At 45.6% G+C, this 21753-nt stretch overlaps 1 protein-coding gene across 2 annotated transcripts in view; it reads left to right on the top strand.

Moving 5' to 3' along the window:
• Positions 1–21600, top strand: part of LOC139532885 (FERM, ARHGEF and pleckstrin domain-containing protein 1-like) — a 71354-nt gene extending 49754 nt beyond the window's left edge. The window contains exons 18-27 of one of the 2 annotated variants that reach the window (XM_071331035.1): positions 1140–1380; positions 4716–4846; positions 8109–8177; positions 8318–8407; positions 8639–8721; positions 9182–9294; positions 13130–13293; positions 14912–15019; positions 18346–18497; positions 20265–21600. In XM_071331035.1, coding sequence (XP_071187136.1) covers positions 1140–1380; positions 4716–4846; positions 8109–8177; positions 8318–8407; positions 8639–8721; positions 9182–9294; positions 13130–13293; positions 14912–15019; positions 18346–18497; positions 20265–20298 — 1185 coding nt within the window. In that variant the 3' untranslated portion in view covers positions 20299–21600. The remainder of the gene's footprint in view (positions 1–1139; positions 1381–4715; positions 4847–8108; positions 8178–8317; positions 8408–8638; positions 8722–9181; positions 9295–13129; positions 13294–14911; positions 15020–18345; positions 18498–20264) is intronic. The other variant, XM_071331036.1, reaches the window with a different exon arrangement.
• The last annotated feature ends 153 nt before the right edge of the window (positions 21601–21753 follow it).

Here is a 21753-nt window from a genome sequence, read left to right as displayed (position 1 = left end):
ACATCTTCTACCTAACCTACCCCTCTCCTCTCTCTCTAACCCCTACATCTTCTACCTAACCTACCCCTCTCCTCTCTCTCTAACCCCTACATCTTCTACCTAACCTACCCCTCTCCTCTCTCTCTAACCCTACATCTTCTACCTAACCTACCCCTCTCCTCTCTCTCTAACCCCTACATCTTCTACCTACCCTACCCCTCTCCTCTCTCTCTAACCCCTACATCTTCTACCTAACCTACCCCTCTCCTCTCTCTCTAACCCCTACATCTTCTACCTAACCTACCCCTCTCCTCTCTCTCTAACCCCTACATCTTCTACCTACCCTACCCCTCTCCTCTCTCTCTAACCCCTACATCTTCTACCTAACCTACCCCTCTCCTCTCTCTCTAACCCCTACATCTTCTACCTAACCTACCCCTCTCCTCTCTCTCTAACCCCTACATCTTCTACCTACCCTACCCCTCTCCTCTCTCTCTAACCCCTACATCTTCTACCTAACCTACCCCTCTCCTCTCTCTCTAACCCCTACATCTTCTACCTAACCTACCCCTCTCCTCTCTCTCTAACCCCTACATCTTCTACCTAACCTACCCCTCTCCTCTCTCTCTAACCCCTACATCTTCTACCTAACCTACCCCTCTCCTCTCTCTCTAACCCCTACATCTTCTACCTAACCTACCCCTCTCCTCTCTCTCTAACCCCTACATATTCTACCTAACCTACCCCTCTCCTCTCTCTCTAACCCCTACATCTTCTACCTAACCTACCCCTCTCCTCTCTCTCTAACCCCTACATCTTCTACCTAACCTACCCCTCTCCTCTCTCTCTAACCCCTACATCTTCTACCTAACCTACCCCTCTCCTCTCTCTCTAACCCCTACATCTTCTACCTAACCTACCCCTCTCCTCTCTCTCTAACCCCTACATCTTCTACCTAACCTACCCCTCTCCTCTCTCGCTAACCCCTACATCTTCTACCTAACCTACCCCTCTCCTCTCTCTCTAACCCCTACATCTTCTACCTAACCTACCCCTCTCCTCTCTCTCTAACCCCTACATCTTCTACCTAACCTACCCCTCTCCTCTCTCTCTAACCCCTACATCTTCTACCTAACCTACCCCTCTCCTCTCTGCCCCAGCAGCAGTTGACGTCCCTCCTGCAGCGTCACGGTGAGGTGTTGGTTGAGTTGGAGCGTTCGTGCCGTGCGTCCCAGCGGCTGGAGGAGGTGTGTCGAGAGTTTGAGCAGCAGAAGGTGTGTTACCTGTCCCTCAACATGTTCCTGCTGCGCCCCCTGCATCGCCTGCTGCACTACAAACTGATTCTGGAGAGACTGTGTAAACACTACCCCCCCACACACCAAGACTTCAGAGACAGCAGAGGTAGGTTACAGCAGAGAGCCCTGCTCCTCTAGCTGCCCTATCAGAGATGGTGTGTGCTAACTCTCTTCCTCTAGCTGCCCTAGCTGATATATCAGAGATGGTGTGTGTACTAACTCTCCTCCTCTAGCTGCCCTAGCTGATATATCAGAGATGGTGTGTACTAACTCTCCTCCTCTAGCTGCCCTAGCTGATATATCAGAGATGGTGTGTGTACTAACTCTCCTCCTCTAGCTGCCCTAGCTGATATATCAGAGATGGTGTGTGTACTAACTCTCTTCCTCTAGCTGCCCTAGCTGATATATCAGAGATGGTGTGTACTAACTCTCTTCCTCTACCTGCCTTAGCTGATATATCAGAGATGGTGTGTGTACTAACTCTCCTCCTCTAGTTGCCCTAGCTGATATATCAGAGATGGTGTGTACTAACTCTCTTCCTCTACCTGCCTTAGCTGATATATCAGAGATGGTGTGTGTACTAACTCTCCTCCTCTAGTTGCCCTAGCTGATATATCAGAGATGGTGTGTACTAACTCTCTTCCTCTACCTGCCTTAGCTGATATATCAGAGATGGTGTGTACTAACTCTCCTCCTCTAGTTGCCCTAGCTGATATATCAGAGGTGGTGTGTGTACTAACTCTCCTCCTCTAGTTGCCCTAGCTGATATATCAGAGATGGTGTGTGTACTAACTCTCCTCCTCTAGCTGCCCTAGCTGATATATCAGAGATGGTGTGTGTACTAACTCTCTTCCTCTACCTGCCTTAGCTGATATATCAGAGATGGTGTGTGTACTAACTCTCCTCCTCTAGCTGCCCTAGCTGATATATCAGAGGTGGTGTGTGTACTAACTCTCTTCCTCTACCTGCCTTAGCTGATATATCAGAGATGGTGTGTACTAACTCTCCTCCTCTAGCTGCCCTAGCTGATATATCAGAGATGGTGTGTGTACTAACTCTCCTCCTCTAGCTGCCCTAGCTGATATATCAGAGATGGTGTGTACTAACTCTCCTCCTCTAGCTGCCCTAGCTGATATACCAGAGATGGTGTGTGTACTAACTCTCCTCCTCTAGCTGCCCTAGCTGATATATCAGAGATGGTGTGTGTACTAACTCTCCTCCTCTAGCTGCCCTAGCTGATATATCAGAGATGGTGTGTACTAACTCTCCTCCTCTAGTTGCCCTAGCTGATATATCAGAGGTGGTGTGTGTACTAACTCTCCTCCTCTAGCTGCCCTAGCTGATATATCAGAGATGGTGTGTACTAACTCTCCTCCTCTAGCTGCCCTAGCTGATATATCAGAGATGGTGTGTGTACTAACTCTCCTCCTCTAGCTGCCCTAGCTGATATATCAGAGATGGTGTGTACTAACTCTCCTCCTCTAGTTGCCCTAGCTGATATATCAGAGATGGTGTGTACTAACTCTCCTCCTCTAGCTGCCCTAGCTGATATACCAGAGATGGTGTGTGTACTAACTCTCTTCCTCTAGCTGCCCTAGCTGATATATCAGAGATGGTGTGTACTAACTCTCTTCCTCTAGCTGCCCTAGCTGATATATCAGAGATGGTGTGTACTAACTCTCTTCCTCTAGCTGCCCTAGCTGATATACCAGAGATGGTGTGTGTACTAACTCTCCTCCTCTAGCTGCCCTAGCTGATATATCAGAGATGGTGTGTGTACTAACTCTCCTCCTCTAGCTGCCCTAGCTGATATATCAGAGATGGTGTGTGTACTAACTCTCCTCTAGCTGCCCTAGCTGATATAACAGAGATGGTGTGTGTACTAACTCTCTTCCTCTAGCTGCCCTAGCTGATATACCAGAGATGGTGTGTGTACTAACTCTCTTCCTCTAGCTGCACTAGCTGATATACCAGAGATGGTGTGTGTACTAACTCTCCTCCTCTAGCTGCCCTAGCTGATATATCAGAGATGGTGTGTACTAACTCTCTTCCTCTAGCTGCCCTAGCTGATATATCAGAGATGGTGTGTTTACTAACTCTCCTCCTCTAGCTGCCCTAGCTGATATATCAGAGATGGTGTGTGTACTAACTCTCCTCCTCTAGCTGCCCTAGCTGATATAACAGAGATGGTGTGTGTACTAACTCTCTTCCTCTAGCTGATATACCAGAGATGGTGTGTGTACTAACTCTCTTCCTCTAGCTGCACTAGCTGATATACCAGAGATGGTGTGTGTACATTTACATTTACATTTAAGTCATTTAGCAGACGCTCTTATCCAGAGCGACTTACAAATTGGTGCATTCACCTGTACTAACTCTCCTCCTCTAGCTGCCCTAGCTGATATATCAGAGATGGTGTGTGTACTAACTCTCTTCCTCTAGCTGCCCTAGCTGATATATCAGAGATGGTGTGTACTAACTCTCCTCCTCTAGCTGCCCTAGCTGATATATCAGAGATGGTGTGTACTAACTCTCCTCCTCTAGCTGCCCTAGCTGATATACCAGAGATGGTGTGTGTACTAACTCTCTTCCTCTAGCTGCACTAGCTGATATACCAGAGATGGTGTGTGTACTAACTCTCCTCCTCTAGCTGCCCTAGCTGATATATCAGAGATGGTGTGTACTAACTCTCTTCCTCTAGCTGCCCTAGCTGATATATCAGAGATGGTGTGTACTAACTCTCCTCCTCTAGCTGCCCTAGCTGATATATCAGAGATGGTGTGTGTACTAACTCTCCTCCTCTAGCTGCCCTAGCTGATATATCAGAGATGGTGTGTGTACTAACTCTCCTCCTCTAGCTGCCCTAGCTGATATATCAGAGATGGTGTGTGTACTAACTCTCCTCCTCTAGCTGCCCTAGCTGATATATCAGAGATGGTGTGTGTACTAACTCTCCTCCTCTAGCTTCCCTGGCTGATATATCAGAGATGGTGTGTGTACTAACTCTCCTCCTCTAGCTGCCCTGGCTGATATATCAGAGATGGTGTGTGTACTAACTCTCCTCCTCTAGCTGCCCTAGCTGATATATCAGAGATGGTGTGTGTACTAACTCTCCTCCTCTAGCTGCCCTAGCTGATATATCAGAGATGGTGTGTGTACTAACTCTCCTCCTCTAGCTGCCCTAGCTGATATATCAGAGATGGTGTGTGTACTAACTCTCCTCCTCTAGCTGCCCTAGCTGATATATCAGAGATGGTGTGTGTACTAACTCTCCTCCTCTAGCTGCCCTAGCTGATATATCAGAGATGGTGTGTGTACTAACTCTCCTCCTCTAGCTGCCCTAGCTGATATATCAGAGATGGTGTGTGTACTAACTCTCCTCCTCTAGCTGCCCTAGCTGATATATCAGAGATGGTGTGTGTACTAACTCTCTTCCTCTAGCTGCCCTAGCTGATATATCAGAGATGGTGCTGCAGCTTCAGGGAACCATGATGAAGATGGAGAACATCCAGAAGCTTCTAGAACTGAAGAAAGATCTGACAGGGATCCAGGACCTGGTTGTACCGGGCAGGGTAAGAGAACAGTTCTAACAGGGATCCAGGACCTGGTTATACCGGGCAGGGTAAGAGAACAGTTCTGACAGGGATCCAGGACCTGGTTATACCGGGCAGGGTAAGAGAACAGCTCTGACAGGGATCCGGGACATGGTTATACCGGGCAGGGTAAGAGAACAGCTCTGACAGGGATCCAGGACCTGGTTATACCGGGCAGGGTAAGAGAACAGTTCTGACAGGGATCCAGGACCTGGTTATACCGGGCAGGGTAAGAGAACAGCTCTGACAGGGATCCAGGACCTGGTTATACCGGGCAGGGTAAGAGAACAGCTCTGACAGGGATCCGGGACATGGTTATACCGGGCAGGGTAAGAGAACAGCTCTGACAGGGATCCAGGACCTGGTTATACCGGGCAGGGTAAGAGAACAGATCTGACAGGGATCCAGGACCTGGTTATACCGGGCAGGGTAAGAGAACAGTTCTGACAGGGATCCAGGACCTGGTTATACCGGGCAGGGTAAGAGAACAGATCTGACAGGGATCCAGGACCTGGTTATACCGGGCAGGGTAAGAGAACAGATCTGACAGGGATCCAGGACCTGGTTATACCGGGCAGGGTAAGAGAACAGATCTGACAGGGATCCAGGACCTGGTTATACCGGGCAGGGTAAGAGAACAGTTCTGACAGGGATCCAGGACCTGGTTATACCGGGCAGGGTAAGAGAACAGATCTGACAGGGATCCAGGACCTGGTTATACCGGGCAGGGTAAGAGAACAGATCTGACAGGGATCCAGGACCTGGTTATACCGGGCAGGATAAGAGAACAGTTCTGACAGGGATCCAGGACCTGGTTATACCGGGCAGGGTAAGAGAACAGTTCTGACAGGGATCCAGGACCTGGTTATACCGGGCAGGGTAAGAGAACAGATCTGACAGGGATCCAGGACCTGGTTATACCGGGCAGGGTAAGAGAACAGATCTGACAGGGATCCGGGACCTGGTTATACCGGGCAGGGTAAGAGAACAGTTCTGACAGGGATCCAGGACCTGGTTATACCGGGCAGGGTAAGAGAACAGCTCTGACAGGGATCCAGGACCTGGTTATACCGGGCAGGGTAAGAGAACAGTTCTGACAAGGATCCAGGACCTGGTTATACCGGGCAGGGTAAGAGAACAGCTCTGACAGGGATCCAGGACCTGGTTATACCGGGCAGGGTAAGAGAACAGCTCTGACAGGGATCCAGGACCTGGTTATACCGGGCAGGGTAAGAGAACAGTTCTGACAGCGATCCAGGACCTGGTTATACCGGGCAGGGTAAGAGAACAGCTCTGACAGGGATCCAGGACCTGGTTATACCGGGCAGGGTAAGAGAACAGCTCTGACAGGGATCCAGGACCTGGTTATACCGGGCAGGGTAAGAGAACAGTTCTGACAGGGATCCAGGACCTGGTTATACCGGGCAGGGTAAGAGAACAGCTCTGACAGGGATCCAGGACCTGGTTGTACCGGGCAGGGTAAGAGAACAGCTCTGACAGGGATCCAGGACCTGGTTATACCGGGCAGGGTAAGAGAACAGATCTGACAGGGATCCAGGACCTGGTTATACCGGGCAGGGTAAGAGAACAGCTCTGACAGGGATCCAGGACCTGGTTATACCGGGCAGGGTAAGAGAACAGTTCTGACAGGGATCCAGGACCTGGTTATACCGGGCAGGATAAGAGAACAGCTCTGACAGGGATCCAGGACCTGGTTATACCGGGCAGGGTAAGAGAACAGTTCTGACAGGGATCCAGGACCTGGCTGTACCGGGCAGGGTAAGAGAACAGATCTGACAGGGATCCAGGACCTGGTTATACCGGGCAGGGTAAGAGAACAGATCTGACAGGGATCCAGGACATGGTTATACCGGGCAGGGTAAGAGAACAGATCTGACAGGGATCCAGGACCTGGTTATACCGGGCAGGGTAAGAGAACAGATCTGACAGGGATCCAGGACCTGGTTATACCGGGCAGGGTAAGAGAACAGTTCTGACAGGGATCCAGGACCTGGTTATACCGGGCAGGGTAAGAGAACAGATCTGACAGGGATCCAGGACCTGGTTATACCGGGCAGGGTAAGAGAACAGTTCTGACAGGGATCCAGGACCTGGTTATACCGGGCAGGGTAAGAGAACAGTTCTGACAGGGATCCAGGACCTGGTTATACCGGGCAGGGTAAGAGAACAGCTCTGACAGGGATCCAGGACCTGGTTATACCGGGCAGGGTAAGAGAACAGCTCTGACAGGGATCCAGGACCTGGTTATACCGGGCAGGGTAAGAGAACAGCTCTGACAGGGATCCAGGACCTGGTTATACCGGGCAGGGTAAGAGAACAGCTCTGACAGGGATCCAGGACCTGGTTATACCGGGCAGGGTAAGAGAACAGTTCTGACAGGGATCCAGGACCTGGTTATACCGGGCAGGGTAAGAGAACAGCTCTGACAGGGATCCAGGACCTGGTTATACCGGGCAGGATAAGATAACAGTTGTCCCTGGCTTTGCTCTGACAACTATTGTACTGATTTATTCCAAGTTGTCGTACATCAATCCTCATGTTGTCCTAAGTGTATGTAACTTCCAGACATGTTGTTGTTTACTCTGTGTGTATGTAACTTCCAGACATGTTGTTGTTTACTCTGTGTGTATGTAACTTCCAGACATGTTGTTGTTTACTCTGTGTGTATCTAACTTCCAGACATGTCGTTGTTTACTCTGTGTGTATGTAACTTCCAGACATGTTGTTGTTTACTCTGTGTGTATCTAACTTCCAGACATGTTGTTGTTTACTCTGTGTTTATGTAACTTCCAGACATGTTGTTGTTTACTCTGTGTGTATCTAACTTCCAGACATGTTGTTGTTTACTCTGTGTGTATCTAACTTCCAGACATGTCGTTGTTTACTCTGTGTGTATGTAACTTCCAGACATGTTGTTGTTTACTCTGTGTGTATGTAACTTCCAGACATGTTGTTGTTTACTCTGTGTGTATGTAACTTCCAGACATGTTGTTGTTTACTCTGTGTGTATGTAACTTCCAGACATGTTGTTGTTTACTCTGTGTGTATCTAACTTCCAGACATGTTGTTGTTTACTCTGTGTGTATCTAACTTCCAGACATGTTGTTGTTTACTCTGTGTTTATGTAACTTCCAGACATGTTGTTGTTTACTCTGTGTGTATCTAACTTCCAGACATGTTGTTGTTTACTCTGTGTGTTTTGTTTCTGTAACCCATCCAGGAGTTTATCAGACTGGGCTGTCTCAGTAAGCTCTCAGGGAAAGGACTACAGCAGAGAATGTTCTTCCTGGTTAGTCATTACTTCCTACTTCCTGTCACATGACTCCTCTGCTCCTCACTCACCCTATCCCTGTCTGTGTTCCTCCCTCTCTCCTCCAGTTCAGTGATGTCTCATATCTCTGTGTTCCTCACTCTCTCCTCCTCCTCCAGTTCAGTGATTCCCTGGTGTACACCAGCAGAGGTATGACAGCAGACAACCAGTTCAAAGTTCACGGCCAGCTGCCTCTCTACGGCATGACAGTAAGAGTCTCCAGAACCTGAACCATAACATTATGGGCCAGTTTCCTGGACACACATTAAGCCTAGTCCCGGACTAAAACGCCAGATATATAGAGAAAACATGCTTTTTATTCCAGGATTAGACTTAATGTGTGTCCGGGAAGCTGGCCCCATGCTGTTAGCTTCAGATAACATAACACAGCTGTACATCAGTAGAAGTCACTCTCCTCTGATCCGTGTCTGTGTCCTCAGATCAGGGAGAGTGAGGATGAGTGGGGAGTTCCTCATTCCTTCACTCTGTTTGGTCAGCGCCAGTCTGTCGTCGTGGCAGCAAGGTAAAGGTGTTCTAGATGTTTCAGGGTGTTTTACAGTTTTCAAGATGTTTTATGGTGTTTTACAGTTTTCCAGGGTGGTTTAGAATGTTTCAGTGTTCTAGTGTTCCAGGGTGGTTTAGAATGTTTCAGTGTTCTAGTGTTCCAGGGTGGTTTAGAATGTTTCAGTGTTCTAGAGTGTTCCAGGGTGGTTTAGAATGTTTCAGTGTTCTAGTGTTCCAGGGTGGTTTAGAATGTTTCAGTGTTCTAGAGTGTTCCAGGGTGGTTTAGAATGTTTCAGTGTTCTAGAGTGTTCCAGGGTGGTTTAGAATGTTTCAGTGTTCTAGAGTGTTCCATGGTGGTTTAGAATGTTCTAGGGTGTTCTAGAGCAGAGGTGTTAAACTCATTTAGCCCCGGGGGCCACATTCAGTCATCAGAGAGGTCCTAGCTGTGCATCTAACCCATGTCTGTACTCTGTACCTAGTTGTGTATCAGAGATGGTGAAATGGATGGAGGACATCAGGATGGCTGTAGTCCTGGTAGAGCAGAGTAACAGACCTTCCTGTGATCTACTGTCCACCTGTCGATCAGACCGCAGTAAGTCATAGTACCTGACCCCTGACCCCTAGACCTGGTAGAGCAGAGTAACAGACCTACTGTTCACCAGTCGATCAGACCGCAGTAAGTCATAGTACCTGACCCCTGGTAGAGCAGAGTAACAGACCTTCCTCTGATCTACTGTCCACCAGTCGATCAGACCGCAGTAAGTCATAGTACCTGACCCCTGACCCCTAGATGTGGTAGAGCAGAGTAACAGACCTACTGTCCACCAGTCGATCAGACCGCAGTAAGTCATAGTACCTGACCCCTGACCCCTAGATGTGGTAGAGCAGAGTAACAGACCTACTGTCCACCAGTCGATCAGACCGCAGTAAGTCATAGTACCTGACCCCTGACCCCTAGACGTGGTAGAGCAGAGTAACAGACCTACTGTCCACCAGTCGATCAGACCGCAGTAAGTCATAGTACCTGACCCCTAGACCTGGCTGAACAGATGAATGGTCTTTCCTCTGATTTACAGTCCACCAGTCGATCAGAGAGCAGTAAGTCATAGTACCTACTACTACTACTACTTCTACAGAGGGAGTTAAAGGGCCCACAGGCCATGAGCCCTAACTAACCTTCCCACAGAGTACAGGCTGAGTCCTAACTAACCTTCCCACAGAGTACAGGCTGAGCCCTAACTAACCTAACCTTCCCACAGAGTACAGGCTGAGCCCTAACTAACCTAACCTTCCCACAGAGTACAGACTGAGCCCTAACTAACCTAACCTTCCCACAGAGTACAGGCTGAGTCCTAACTAACCTAACCTTCCCACAGAGTACAGGCTGAGCCCTAACTAACCTTCCCACAGAGTACAGGCTGAGCCCTAACTAACCTTCCCACAGAGTACAGGCTGAGCCCTAACTAACCTAACCTTCCCACAGAGTACAGGCTGAGCCCTAACTAACCTTCCCACAGAGTACAGGCTGAGCCCTAACTAACCTTCCCACAGAGTACAGGCTGAGTCCTAACTAACCTTCCCACAGAGTACAGGCTGAGCCCTAACTAACCTTCCCACAGAGTACAGGCTGAGCCCTAACTAACCTTCCCACAGAGTACAGGCTGAGTCCTAACTAACCTAACCTTCCCACAGAGTACAGGCTGAGTCCTAACTAACCTAACCTTCCCACAGAGTACAGGCTGAGCCCTAACTAACCTAACCTTCCCACAGAGTACAGGCTGAGTCCTAACTAACCTAACCTTCCCACAGAGTACAGGCTGAGCCCTAACTAACCTTCCCACAGAGTACAGGCTGAGTCCTAACTAACCTAACCTTCCCACAGAGTACAGGCTGAGCCCTAACTAACCTTCCCACAGAGTACAGGCTGAGCCCTAACTAACCTTCCCACAGAGTACAGGCTGAGCCCTAACTAACCTAACCTTCCCACAGAGTACAGGCTGAGCCCTAACTAACCTTCCCACAGAGTACAGGCTGAGCCCTAACTAACCTTCCCACAGAGTACAGGCTGAGCCCTAACTAACCTTCCCACAGAGTACAGGCTGAGTCCCTAACTAACCTTCCCACAGAGTACAGGCTGAGCCCTAACTAACCTTCCCACAGAGTACAGGCTGAGTCCTAACTAACCTAACCTTCCCACAGAGTACAGGCTGAGTCCTAACTAACCTAACCTTCCCACAGAGTACAGGCTGAGCCCTAACTAACCTAACCTTCCCACAGAGTACAGGCTGAGTCCTAACTAACCTAACCTTCCCACAGAGTACAGGCTGAGCCCTAACTAACCTAACCTTCCCACAGAGTACAGGCTGAGTCCTAACTAACCTAACCTTCCCACAGAGTACAGGCTGAGTCCTAACTAACCTAACCTTCCCACAGAGTACAGACTGAGCCCTAACTAACCTAACCTTCCCACAGAGTACAGGCTGAGTCCTAACTAACCTTCCCACAGAGTACAGGCTGAGCCCTAACTAACCTTCCCACAGAGTACAGGCTGAGCCCTAACTGACAGAAATGTAGCCTGTAACACGACCAAACTGTATAGACATGTAGCCTGCAACACGACCAAACTGTATAGACATGTAGCCTGCAACACGACCAAACTGTATAGACATGTAGCCTGTAACACGACCAAACTGTATAGACATGTAGCCTGTAACACGACCAAACTGTATAGACATGTAGCCTGTAACACGACCAAACTGTATAGACATGTAGCCTGCAACACGACCAAACTGTATAGACATGTAGCCTGTAACACGACCAAACTGTATAGACATGTAGCCTGTAACACGACCAAACTGTATAGACATGTAGCCTGCAACACGACCAAACTGTATAGACATGTAGCCTGTAACACGACCAAACTGTATAGACATGTAGCCTGTAACACGACCAAACTGTATAGACATGTAGCCTGTAACACGACCAAACTGTATAGACATGTAGCCTGCAACACGACCAAACTGTATAGACATGTAGCCTGTAACACGACCAAACTGTATAGACATGTAGCCTGTAACACGACCAAACTGTATAGACATGTAGCCTGTAACACCACCATACTGTACAGACATGTAGCCTGCAACACGACCAAACTGTATAGACATGTAGCCTGTAACACGACCAAACTGTATAGACATGTAGCCTGTAACACGACCAAACTGTATAGACATGTAGCCTGTAACACGACCAAACTGTATAGACATGTAGCCTGTAACACGACCAAACTGTATAGACATGTAGCCTGTAACACGACCAAACTGTATAGACATGTAGCCTGTAACACGACCAAACTGTATAGACATGTAGCCTGTAACACGACCAAACTGTATAGACATGTAGCCTGCAACACGACCAAACTGTATAGACATGTAGCCTGTAACACGACCAAACTGTATAGACATGTAGCCTGCAACACGACCAAACTGTATAGACATGTAGCCTGCAACACGACCAAACTGTATAGACATGTAGCCTGTAACACGACCAAACTGTATAGACATGTAGCCTGTAACACGACCAAACTGTATAGACATGTAGCCTGTAACACGACCAAACTGTATAGACATGTAGCCTGTAACACGACCAAACTGTATAGACATGTAGCCTGCAACACGACCAAACTGTATAGACATGTAGCCTGTAACACGACCAAACTGTATAGACATGTAGCCTGTAACACGACCAAACTGTATAGACATGTAGCCTGCAACACGACCAAACTGTATAGACATGTAGCCTGTAACACGACCAAACTGTATAGACATGTAGCCTGTAACACGACCAAACTGTATAGACATGTAGCCTGTAACACGACCAAACTGTATAGACATGTAGCCTGCAACACGACCAAACTGTATAGACATGTAGCCTGCAACACGACCAAACTGTATAGACATGTAGCCTGTAACACGACCAAACTGTATAGACATGTAGCCTGTAACACGACCAAACTGTATAGACATGTAGCCTGTAACACGACCAAACTGTATAGACATGTAGCCTGCAACACGACCAAACTGTATAGACATGTAGCCTGCAACACGACCAAACTGTATAGACATGTAGCCTGTAACACGACCAAACTGTATAGACATGTAGCCTGCAACACGACCAAACTGTATAGACATGTAGCCTGTAACACGACCAAACTGTATAGACATGTAGCCTGCAACACGACCAAACTGTATAGACATGTAGCCTGTAACACGAGCTTTGAGTCCATCTGATCACTTCTCTTATTTAGGTTTTGTGACGAGGATGTTTTGTTCTCCTAGAGACCTTCAACTTGTCGGACCGGGGGAAAGAACAGCTTGTCCTCTGTTTCTGTTCATCAACTCTTTATGAATTCCTCTCTCTGCTGTTCTCAGAGTCTCCAGAGGAGGGCGGTGTGGAGGCGGAGTCAGAGGAGGAGCTGAGTGCGTCTCGTAGCTCATTGGAGCGTCAGGCAGCACAGAGAGGAAACACTACGGTTCATGTCTGCTGGCACCGCAACACCTCCGTGTCCATGGTGGACTTTAGTGTGGCTGTGGAGGTACTGACCTCTCTGTGTCTGTCTAACCTCTCTGTCTCTGTCTGACCTCTCTGTGTCTGTCTAACCTCTCTGTCTCTGTCTCTCTGTCTCTGTCTAACCTCTCTGTCTTCTCTACGTACCTGACCCTCAGTACTGTGTCTGTCTAACCTCTCTGTCTCTGTCTAACCTCTCTGTCTCTGTCTAACCTCTCTGTCTTCTCTACGTACCTGACCCTCAGTACTGTGTCTGTCTAACCTCTCTGTGTCTGTCTAACCTCTCTGTGTCTGTCTAACCTCTCTGTGTCTGTCTAACCTCTCTGTGTCTGTCTAACCTCTCTGTGTCTGTCTAACCTCTCTGTCTCTGTCTAACCTCTCTGTCTTCTCTACGTACCTGACCCTCAGTACTGTGTCTGTCTAACCTCTCTGTGTCTGTCTAACCTCTCTGTCTCTGTCTAACCTCTATGTCTTCTCTACCTACCTGACCCTTAGGTGTGTTATAACCTGATACAGAGAGGTGTGTTATAACCTGATACAGAGAGGTGTGTTATAACCTGATACAGAGAGGTGTGTTATAACCTGGTACAGAGAGGTGTGTTATAACCTGATACAGAGAGGTGTGTTATAACCTGATACAGAGAGGTGTGTTATAACCTGGTACAGAGAGGTGTGTTATAACCTGATACAGAGAGGTGTGTTATAACCTGATACAGAGAGGTGTGTTATAACCCGATACAGAGAGGTGTGTTATAACCTGATACAGAGAGGTGTGTTATAACCTGATACAGAGAGGTGTGTTTTAACCTGGTACAGAGAGGTGTGTTATAACCTGGTACAGGGAGGTGTGTTATAACCTGATACAGAGAGGTGTGTTATAACCTGGTAGATAGAGATGTGTTATAACCTGGTAGATAGAGGTGTGTTATAACCTGGTAGATAGAGGTGTGTTATAACCTGGTAGATAGAGGTGTGTTATAACCTGGTAGATAGAGGTGTGTTATAACCTGGTAGATAGAGGTGTGTTATAACCTGGTAGATAGAGGTGTGTTATAACCTGGTACAGAGAGGTGTGTTATAACCTGGTACAGAGAGGTGTGTTATAACCCGATACAGAGAGGTGTGTTATAACCCGATACAGAGAGGTGTGTTATAACCCGATACAGAGAGGTGTGTTTTAACCTGGTACAGAGAGGTGTGTTATAACCTGGTACAGAGAGGTATGTTATAACCTGGTACCGAGAGGTGTGTTATAACCTGATACAGAGAGATGTGTTATAACCTGGTACAGAGAGGTGTGTTATAACCCGATACAGAGAGGTGTGTTTTAACCTGGTACAGAGAGGTGTGTTATAATAACCTGGTACAGAGAGGTGTGTTATAACCTGGTACAGAGAGGTGTGTTATAACCTGATACAGAGAGGTGTGTTATAACCTGGTACAGAGAGGTGTGTTATAACCTGATACAGAGAGGTGTGTTATAACCCGATACAGAGAGGTGTGCTATAACCCGGTACAGAGAGGTGTGTTATAACCCGATGGAGAGCATTGTAACTTCAAGACCAGACAACCCGTGTTCATCTCTATTCCTATTGGTTACTCCTGTGTTAATGTCTCTTCCTATTGGTCCTCTGTCCCCCAATCAGAACCAGTTATCAGGTAACCTGCTGAGGAAGTTTAAGAACAGTAATGGATGGCAGAAACTCTGGGTGGTCTTTACCAACTTCAGCCTGTTCTTCTACAAGTCACATCAGGTAAGGACCCTAACCTAACTCTAACCTAATCCTAACTCTAACCTAACTCTAACCTAAACCTAACTCTAACCTTAACCTAACTCTAACCTTAACCTAACTCTAACCTAACTCTAACCTTAACCTAACTCTAACCTAACTCTAACCTTAACCTAACTCTAACCTTAACTCTAACCTAACTCTAACCTTAACCTAACTCTAACCTAACCTTAACCTAACTCTAACCTAACCCTAACTCTAACCTAACCCTAACTCTAACCTAACTCTAACCTTAACCTAACTCTAACCTAACCCTGACTCTAACCTAACCCTAACTCTAACCTAACTCTAACCTTAACCTAACTCTAACCTAACTCTAACCTTAACCTAACTCTAACCTAACCCTGACTCTAACCTAACCCTAACTCTAACCTAACCCTAACTCTAACCTAACCCTAACTCTAACCTAACTCTAACCTAACCCTAACTCTAACCTAACTCTAACCTTAACCTAACTCTAACCTAACCTTAACCTAACTCTAACCTAACCTTAACCTATATAAACCTACTATTATGGGATGCAGTAGTCTAAAGGGCCTCTATAGGATGACTACCCTCTGAGTAGTGTATTATATAGTATTTATTATGGGATGCAGTAGTCTAAAGGGCCTCTATAGGAGGACTACCCTCTGAGTAGTGTATTATATAGTATTTATTATGGGATGCAGTAGTCTAAAGGGCCTCTATAGGATGACTACCCTCTGAGTAGTGTATTATATAGTATTTATTATGGGATGCAGTAGTCTAAAGGGCCTCTATAGGATGACTACCCTCTGAGTAGTATATTATATAGTATTTATTATGGGATGCAGTAGTCTAAAGGGCCTCTATAGGAGGACTACCCTCTGAGTAGTGTATTATATAGTATTTATTATGGGATGCAGTAGTCTAAAGGGCCTCTATAGGATGACTACCCTCTGAGTAGTGTATTATATAGTATTTATTATGGGATGCAGTAGTCTAAAGGGCCTCTATAGGATGACTACCCTCTGAGTAGTGTATTATATAGTATTTATTATGGGATGCAGTAGTCTAAAGGGCCTCTATAGGATGACTACCCTCTGAGTAGTATATTATATAGTATTTATTATGGGATGCGGTAGTCTAAAGGGCCTCTATAGGATGACTACCCTCTGAGTAGTGTATTATATAGTATTTATTATGGGATGCGGTAGTCTAAAGGGCCTCTATAGGATGACTACCCTCTGAGTAGTATATTATATAGTATTTATTATGGGATGCAGTAGTCTAAAGGGCCTCTATAGGATGACTACCCTCTGAGTAGTGTATTATATAGTATTTATTATGGGATGCAGTAGTCTAAAGAGCCTCTATAGGATGACTACCCTCTGAGTAGTGTATTATATAGTATTTATTATGGGATGCAGTAGTCTAAAGGGCCTCTATAGGATGACTACCCTCTGAGTAGTGTATTATATAGTATTTATTATGGGATGCAGTAGTCTAAAGGGCCTCTATAGGATGACTACCCTCTGAGTAGTGTATTATATAGTATTTATTATGGGATGCAGTAGTCTAAAGGGCCTCTATAGGATGACTACCCTCTGAGTAGTGTATTATATAGTATTTATTATGGGATGCAGTAGTCTAAAGGGCCTCTATAGGATGACTACCCTCTGAGTAGTGTATTATATAGTATTTATTATGGGATGCAGTAGTCTAAAGGGCCTCTATAGGATGACTACCCTCTGAGTAGTGTATTATATAGTATTTATTATGGGATGCAGTAGTCTAAAGGGCCTCTATAGGATGACTACCCTCTGAGTAGTGTATTATATAGTATTTATTATGGGATGCAGTAGTCTAAAGGGCCTCTATAGGATGACTACCCTCTGAGTAGTGTATTATATAGTATTTATTATGGGATGCAGTAGTCTAAAGGGCCTCTATAGGATGACTACCCTCTGAGTAGTGTATTATATAGTATTTATTATGGGATGCAGTAGTCTAAAGGGCCTCTATAGGATGACTACCCTCTGAGTAGTGTATTATATAGTATTTATTATGGGATGCAGTAGTCTAAAGGGCCTCTATAGGATGACTACCCTCTGAGTAGTGTATTATATAGTATTTATTATGGGATGCAGTAGTCTAAAGGGCCTCTATAGGATGACTACCCTCTGAGTAGTGTATTATATAGTATTTATTATGGGATGCAGTAGTCTAAAGGGCCTCTATAGGATGACTACCCTCTGAGTAGTGTATTATATAGTATTTATTATGGGATGCAGTAGTCTAAAGGGCCTCTATAGGATGACTACCCTCTGAGTAGTGTATTATATAGTATTTATTATGGGATGCAGTAGTCTAAAGGGCCTCTATAGGATGACTACCCTCTGAGTAGTGTATTATATAGTATTTATTATGGGATGCAGTAGTCTAAAGGGCCTCTATAGGATGACTACCCTCTGAGTAGTATATTATATAGTATTTATTATGGGATGCAGTAGTCTAAAGGGCCTCTATAGGATGACTACCCTCTGAGTAGTGTATTATATAGTATTTATTATGGGATGCAGTAGTCTAAAGGGCCTCTATAGGATGACTACCCTCTGAGTAGTGTATTATATAGTATTTATTATGGGATGCAGTAGTCTAAAGGGCCTCTATAGGATGACTACCCTCTGAGTAGTGTATTATATAGTATTTATTATGGGATGCAGTAGTCTAAAGGGCCTCTATAGGATGACTACCCTCTGAGTAGTGTATTATATAGTATTTATTATGGGATGCAGTAGTCTAAAGGGCCTCTATAGGATGACTACCCTCTGAGTAGTGTATTATATAGTATTTATTATGGGATGCAGTAGTCTAAAGGGCCTCTATAGGATGACTACCCTCTGAGTAGTGTATTATATAGTATTTATTATGGGATGCAGGAGTCTAAAGGGCCTCTATAGGAGGACTACCCTCTGAGTAGTGTATTATATAGTATTTATTATGGGATGCAGTAGTCTAAAGGGCCTCTATAGGATGACTACCCTCTGAGTAGTGTATTATATAGTATTTATTATGGGATGCAGTAGTCTAAAGGGCCTCTATAGGAGGACTACCCTCTGAGTAGTATATTATATAGTATTTATTATGGGATGCAGTAGTCTAAAGGGCCTCTATAGGATGACTACCCTCTGAGTAGTATATTATATAGTATTTATTATGGGATGCAGGAGTCTAAAGGGCCTCTATAGGATGACTACCCTCTGAGTAGTGTATTATATAGTATTTATTATGGGATGCAGTAGTCTAAAGGGCCTCTCTGTCCTCTATAGGATGACTACCCTCTGGCCAGCCTCCCGTTGCTAGGCTACTCGTTGACGGTTCCCGCGGAGACAGAGAACATCCAGAAGGACTATGTTTTCAAGCTCCACTTCAAGTCTCACGTGTACTACTTCAGATCAGAGAGCCACTACACCTTCCAGAGGTCAGTCGCCTTGCCAACCTGTTGTGTGGTGTTGTCTTATTATTGTGTGGTGTTGTCTACAGTAGTGTTGTCTTCAGTAGTGTTGTGTTGTCTTCAGTAGTGTTGTCTTCAGTAGTGTTGTCTCCAGTAGTGATGTCTTCAGTAGTGTTGTCTTCAGTAGTGTTGTCTTCAGTAGTGTTGTCTCCAGTAGTGTTGTCTTCAGTAGTGTTGTCTTCATTAGTGTAGTGTTGTCTCCAGTAGTGTTGTCTTCAGTAGTGTAGTGTTGTCTTCAGTAGTGTTGTCTTCAGTAGTGTTGTCTTCAGTAGTGTTGTCTCCAGTAGTGTTGTCTTCAGTAGTGTTGTCTTCAGTAGTGTAGTGTTGTCTTCAGTAGTGTTGTCTCCAGTAGTGTTGTCTTCAGTGGTGTTGTCTTCAGTAGTGTAGTGTTGTCTTCAGTAGTGTTGTCTTCAGTAGTGTTGTCTTCAGTAGTGTAGTGTTGTCTTCAGTAGTGTTGTCTTCAGTAGTGTTGTCTTCAGTAGTGTTGTCTCCAGTAGTGTTGTCTTCAGTAGTGTAGTGTTGTCTTCAGTAGTGTTGTCTCCAGTAGTGTTATCTTCAGTAGTGTTGTCTTCAGTAGTGTTGTCTTCAGTAGTGTTGTCTTCAGTAGTGTTGTCTTCAGTAGTGTTGTCTTCAGTAGTGTTGTCTTCAGTAGTGTAGTGTTGTCTTCAGTAGTGTTGTCTTCAGTAGTGTTGTCTTCAGTAGTGTTGTCTTCAGTAGTGTTGTCTCCAGTAGTGTTGTCTTCAGTAGTGTAGTGTTGTCTACAGTAGTGTTGTCTTCAGTAGTGTTGTCTTCAGTAGTGTTGTCTTCAGTAGTGATGTCTCTAGTAGTGTTGTGTTGTCTTCAGTAGTGTTGTCTCCAGTAGTGTTGTCTTCAGTAGTGTTGTCTTCAGTAGTGTTGTCTCCAGTAGTGTTGTCTTCAGTAGTGTGGTGTTGTCTTCAGTAGTGTTGTCTTCAGTAGTGTAGTGTTGTCTCCAGTAGTGTTGTCTCCAGTAGTGTTGTCTTCAGTAGTGTTGTCTTCAGTAGTGTTGTCTTCAGTAGTGTAGTGTTGTCTCCAGTAGTGTTGTCTTCAGTAGTGTTGTCTCCAGTAGTGTTGTCTTCAGTAGTGTTGTCTTCAGTAGTGTAGTGGTGTCTTCAGTAGTGTTGTCTTCAGTAGTGTTGTCTTCAGTAGTGTTGTCTTCAGTAGTGTTGTCTTCAGTAGTGTTGTCTCCAGTAGTGTTGTCTCCAGTAGTGTTGTCTTCAGTAGTGTAGTGTTGTCTTCAGTAGTGTAGTGTTGTCTTCAGTAGTGTTGTCTTCAGTAGTGTTGTCTCCAGTAGTGTTGTCTTCAGTAGTGTTGTCTTCAGTAGTGTTGTCTTCAGTAGTGTATTGGTGTCTTCAGTAGTGTTGTCTCCAGTAGTGTTGTCTTCAGTAGTGTTGTCTACAGTAGTGTTGTCTTCAGTAGTGTAGTGTTGTCTTCAGTAGTGTAGTGTTGTCTTCAGTAGTGTAGTGTTGTCTTCAGTAGTGTTGTCTTCAGTAGTGTAGTGTTGTCTTCAGTAGTGTTGTCTTCAGTAGTGTTGTCTCCAGTAGTGTTGTCTTCAGTAGTGTTGTCTTCAGTAGTGTGGTGTTGTCTTCAGTAGTGTTGTCTTCAGTAGTGTGGTAGTGCTACCTGTCTGTCTCTAACCTGTCTGTCTGTCTCCAGGTGGATGGAGGTGATCCGTAGTGCTACCTGTCTGTCTCTAACCTGTCTGTCTGTCTCCAGGTGGATGGAGGTGATCCGTAGTGCTACCTGTTAAGCTAGTCGACCCCTCCTGACCCAGAGGAAGGATCCTTACTGACCACGGAGCCAGTGAGGACTAAGAGGACACTGATCAACCCTCTTCTAGACGGCTCCTTCCTGTCCTTTAGGCCTCTTCTTTCACCCTGCCCTCTCTTCACCTCTGGAGTACCGGCTCACTTTACTCTAGGTTACTTTACTAAGCACCTGTCTGCGTTGCCATGATGTGGCCCTTTCGGGTGTATATACTAAACAATATTTCCATATTTTTGAGAACGTGGGAATAGTCCGTGGGTACCTAAAGACCAATCACGTCGAGTTTGGTTCATTTGGTGACCTCCTGAAAGACAGGAGACCCACATGACTGTATCTCTGTGTACACTTCTCAGATGTACGTCTAGATGTTGGATAAAATGAGTAAATATGAAACTATTTGTGAAAAGATTTAATGTGATGTTAGCCTTCTAAATGAGAGTATTGATTTTCATATAAAAAGTTTAACGAGTCAGTGGCCAGACATTACATCAGGCGTCATGAAATCGCCCCTTCTTCCATTGAGTATAAAACCACGTCCTACAAAATGTTACATTAAGTCAGAACGCCGGGACGGAGTCCCCACGTTGAAATGGCTACAACTCTATAGGCCCTTAAAACAGGAAGGGGTAGCTACATGTGAAATGGTTAAGAACTACAACTCTATAGGCCCTTAAAACAGGAAGGGGTAGCTACATGTGAAATGGTTAAGAACTACAACTCTATAGGCCCTTACATCAGAAAACAGGAAGGGGTAGCTACATGTGAAATAGTTAAGAACTACAACTCTATAGGCCGAGGAGACCATACAGCGTTGGCCACACGGCTAGAAATGATTCAACTCTAAAAACATTTCCACCGAAGGAACAAATGTTAGACGAGGTCTTTTCAGTCTGCAGCTGGAAATGTACGTAACCTTGGACGAAGAATAGACAACCTCCGAAAACACCTATTCTATGCGACAACATGGCGTACGCCTGACGTATCCATTAGGAACGCAACCCGAGACTTTTCTGTTGACTCTCTCCATCAGACGGACCGGAGACCACAGAGAGACAAGACACTCGGAAATATGTAAATTACAATTTATTTTCAAAGTACTAGCAATTTCTATGAGTCTCCCGCTCTTGAGCGGTCCCCACCCCCTTTCCTTTGTCTACCAAGCTGTCATACCGGTTTCGTCCACTAGGGACTTGTTTAGTACCCAATGTATAACTAATTGTGTGTGTGTGTGTTGATGTAATTCTGTGATTGATTAAGTTAGTTAGTAAATAAATAATTAAGACAATTTGTATATCGCCGATTCATGATTCTATGCTAGGGTTCGTGCAGATATGAAAATATCTGAACAGTTATTGAAAGGTTGAAACTTTTTATATGTTCCCGTGGTGCCCCGACTTCCTAGTTAATTAAAGTTACATGATTAGTTTAGTCGCATAAT

This window comes from Salvelinus alpinus, chromosome 10 (assembly GCF_045679555.1).
Source record: "Salvelinus alpinus chromosome 10, SLU_Salpinus.1, whole genome shotgun sequence".
NCBI classification, from domain to species: domain Eukaryota; kingdom Metazoa; phylum Chordata; class Actinopteri; order Salmoniformes; family Salmonidae; genus Salvelinus; species Salvelinus alpinus.
The sequence above is the reverse complement of the archived record's forward strand: the minus strand, read 5'-3'. Positions and strand labels throughout refer to the sequence as shown.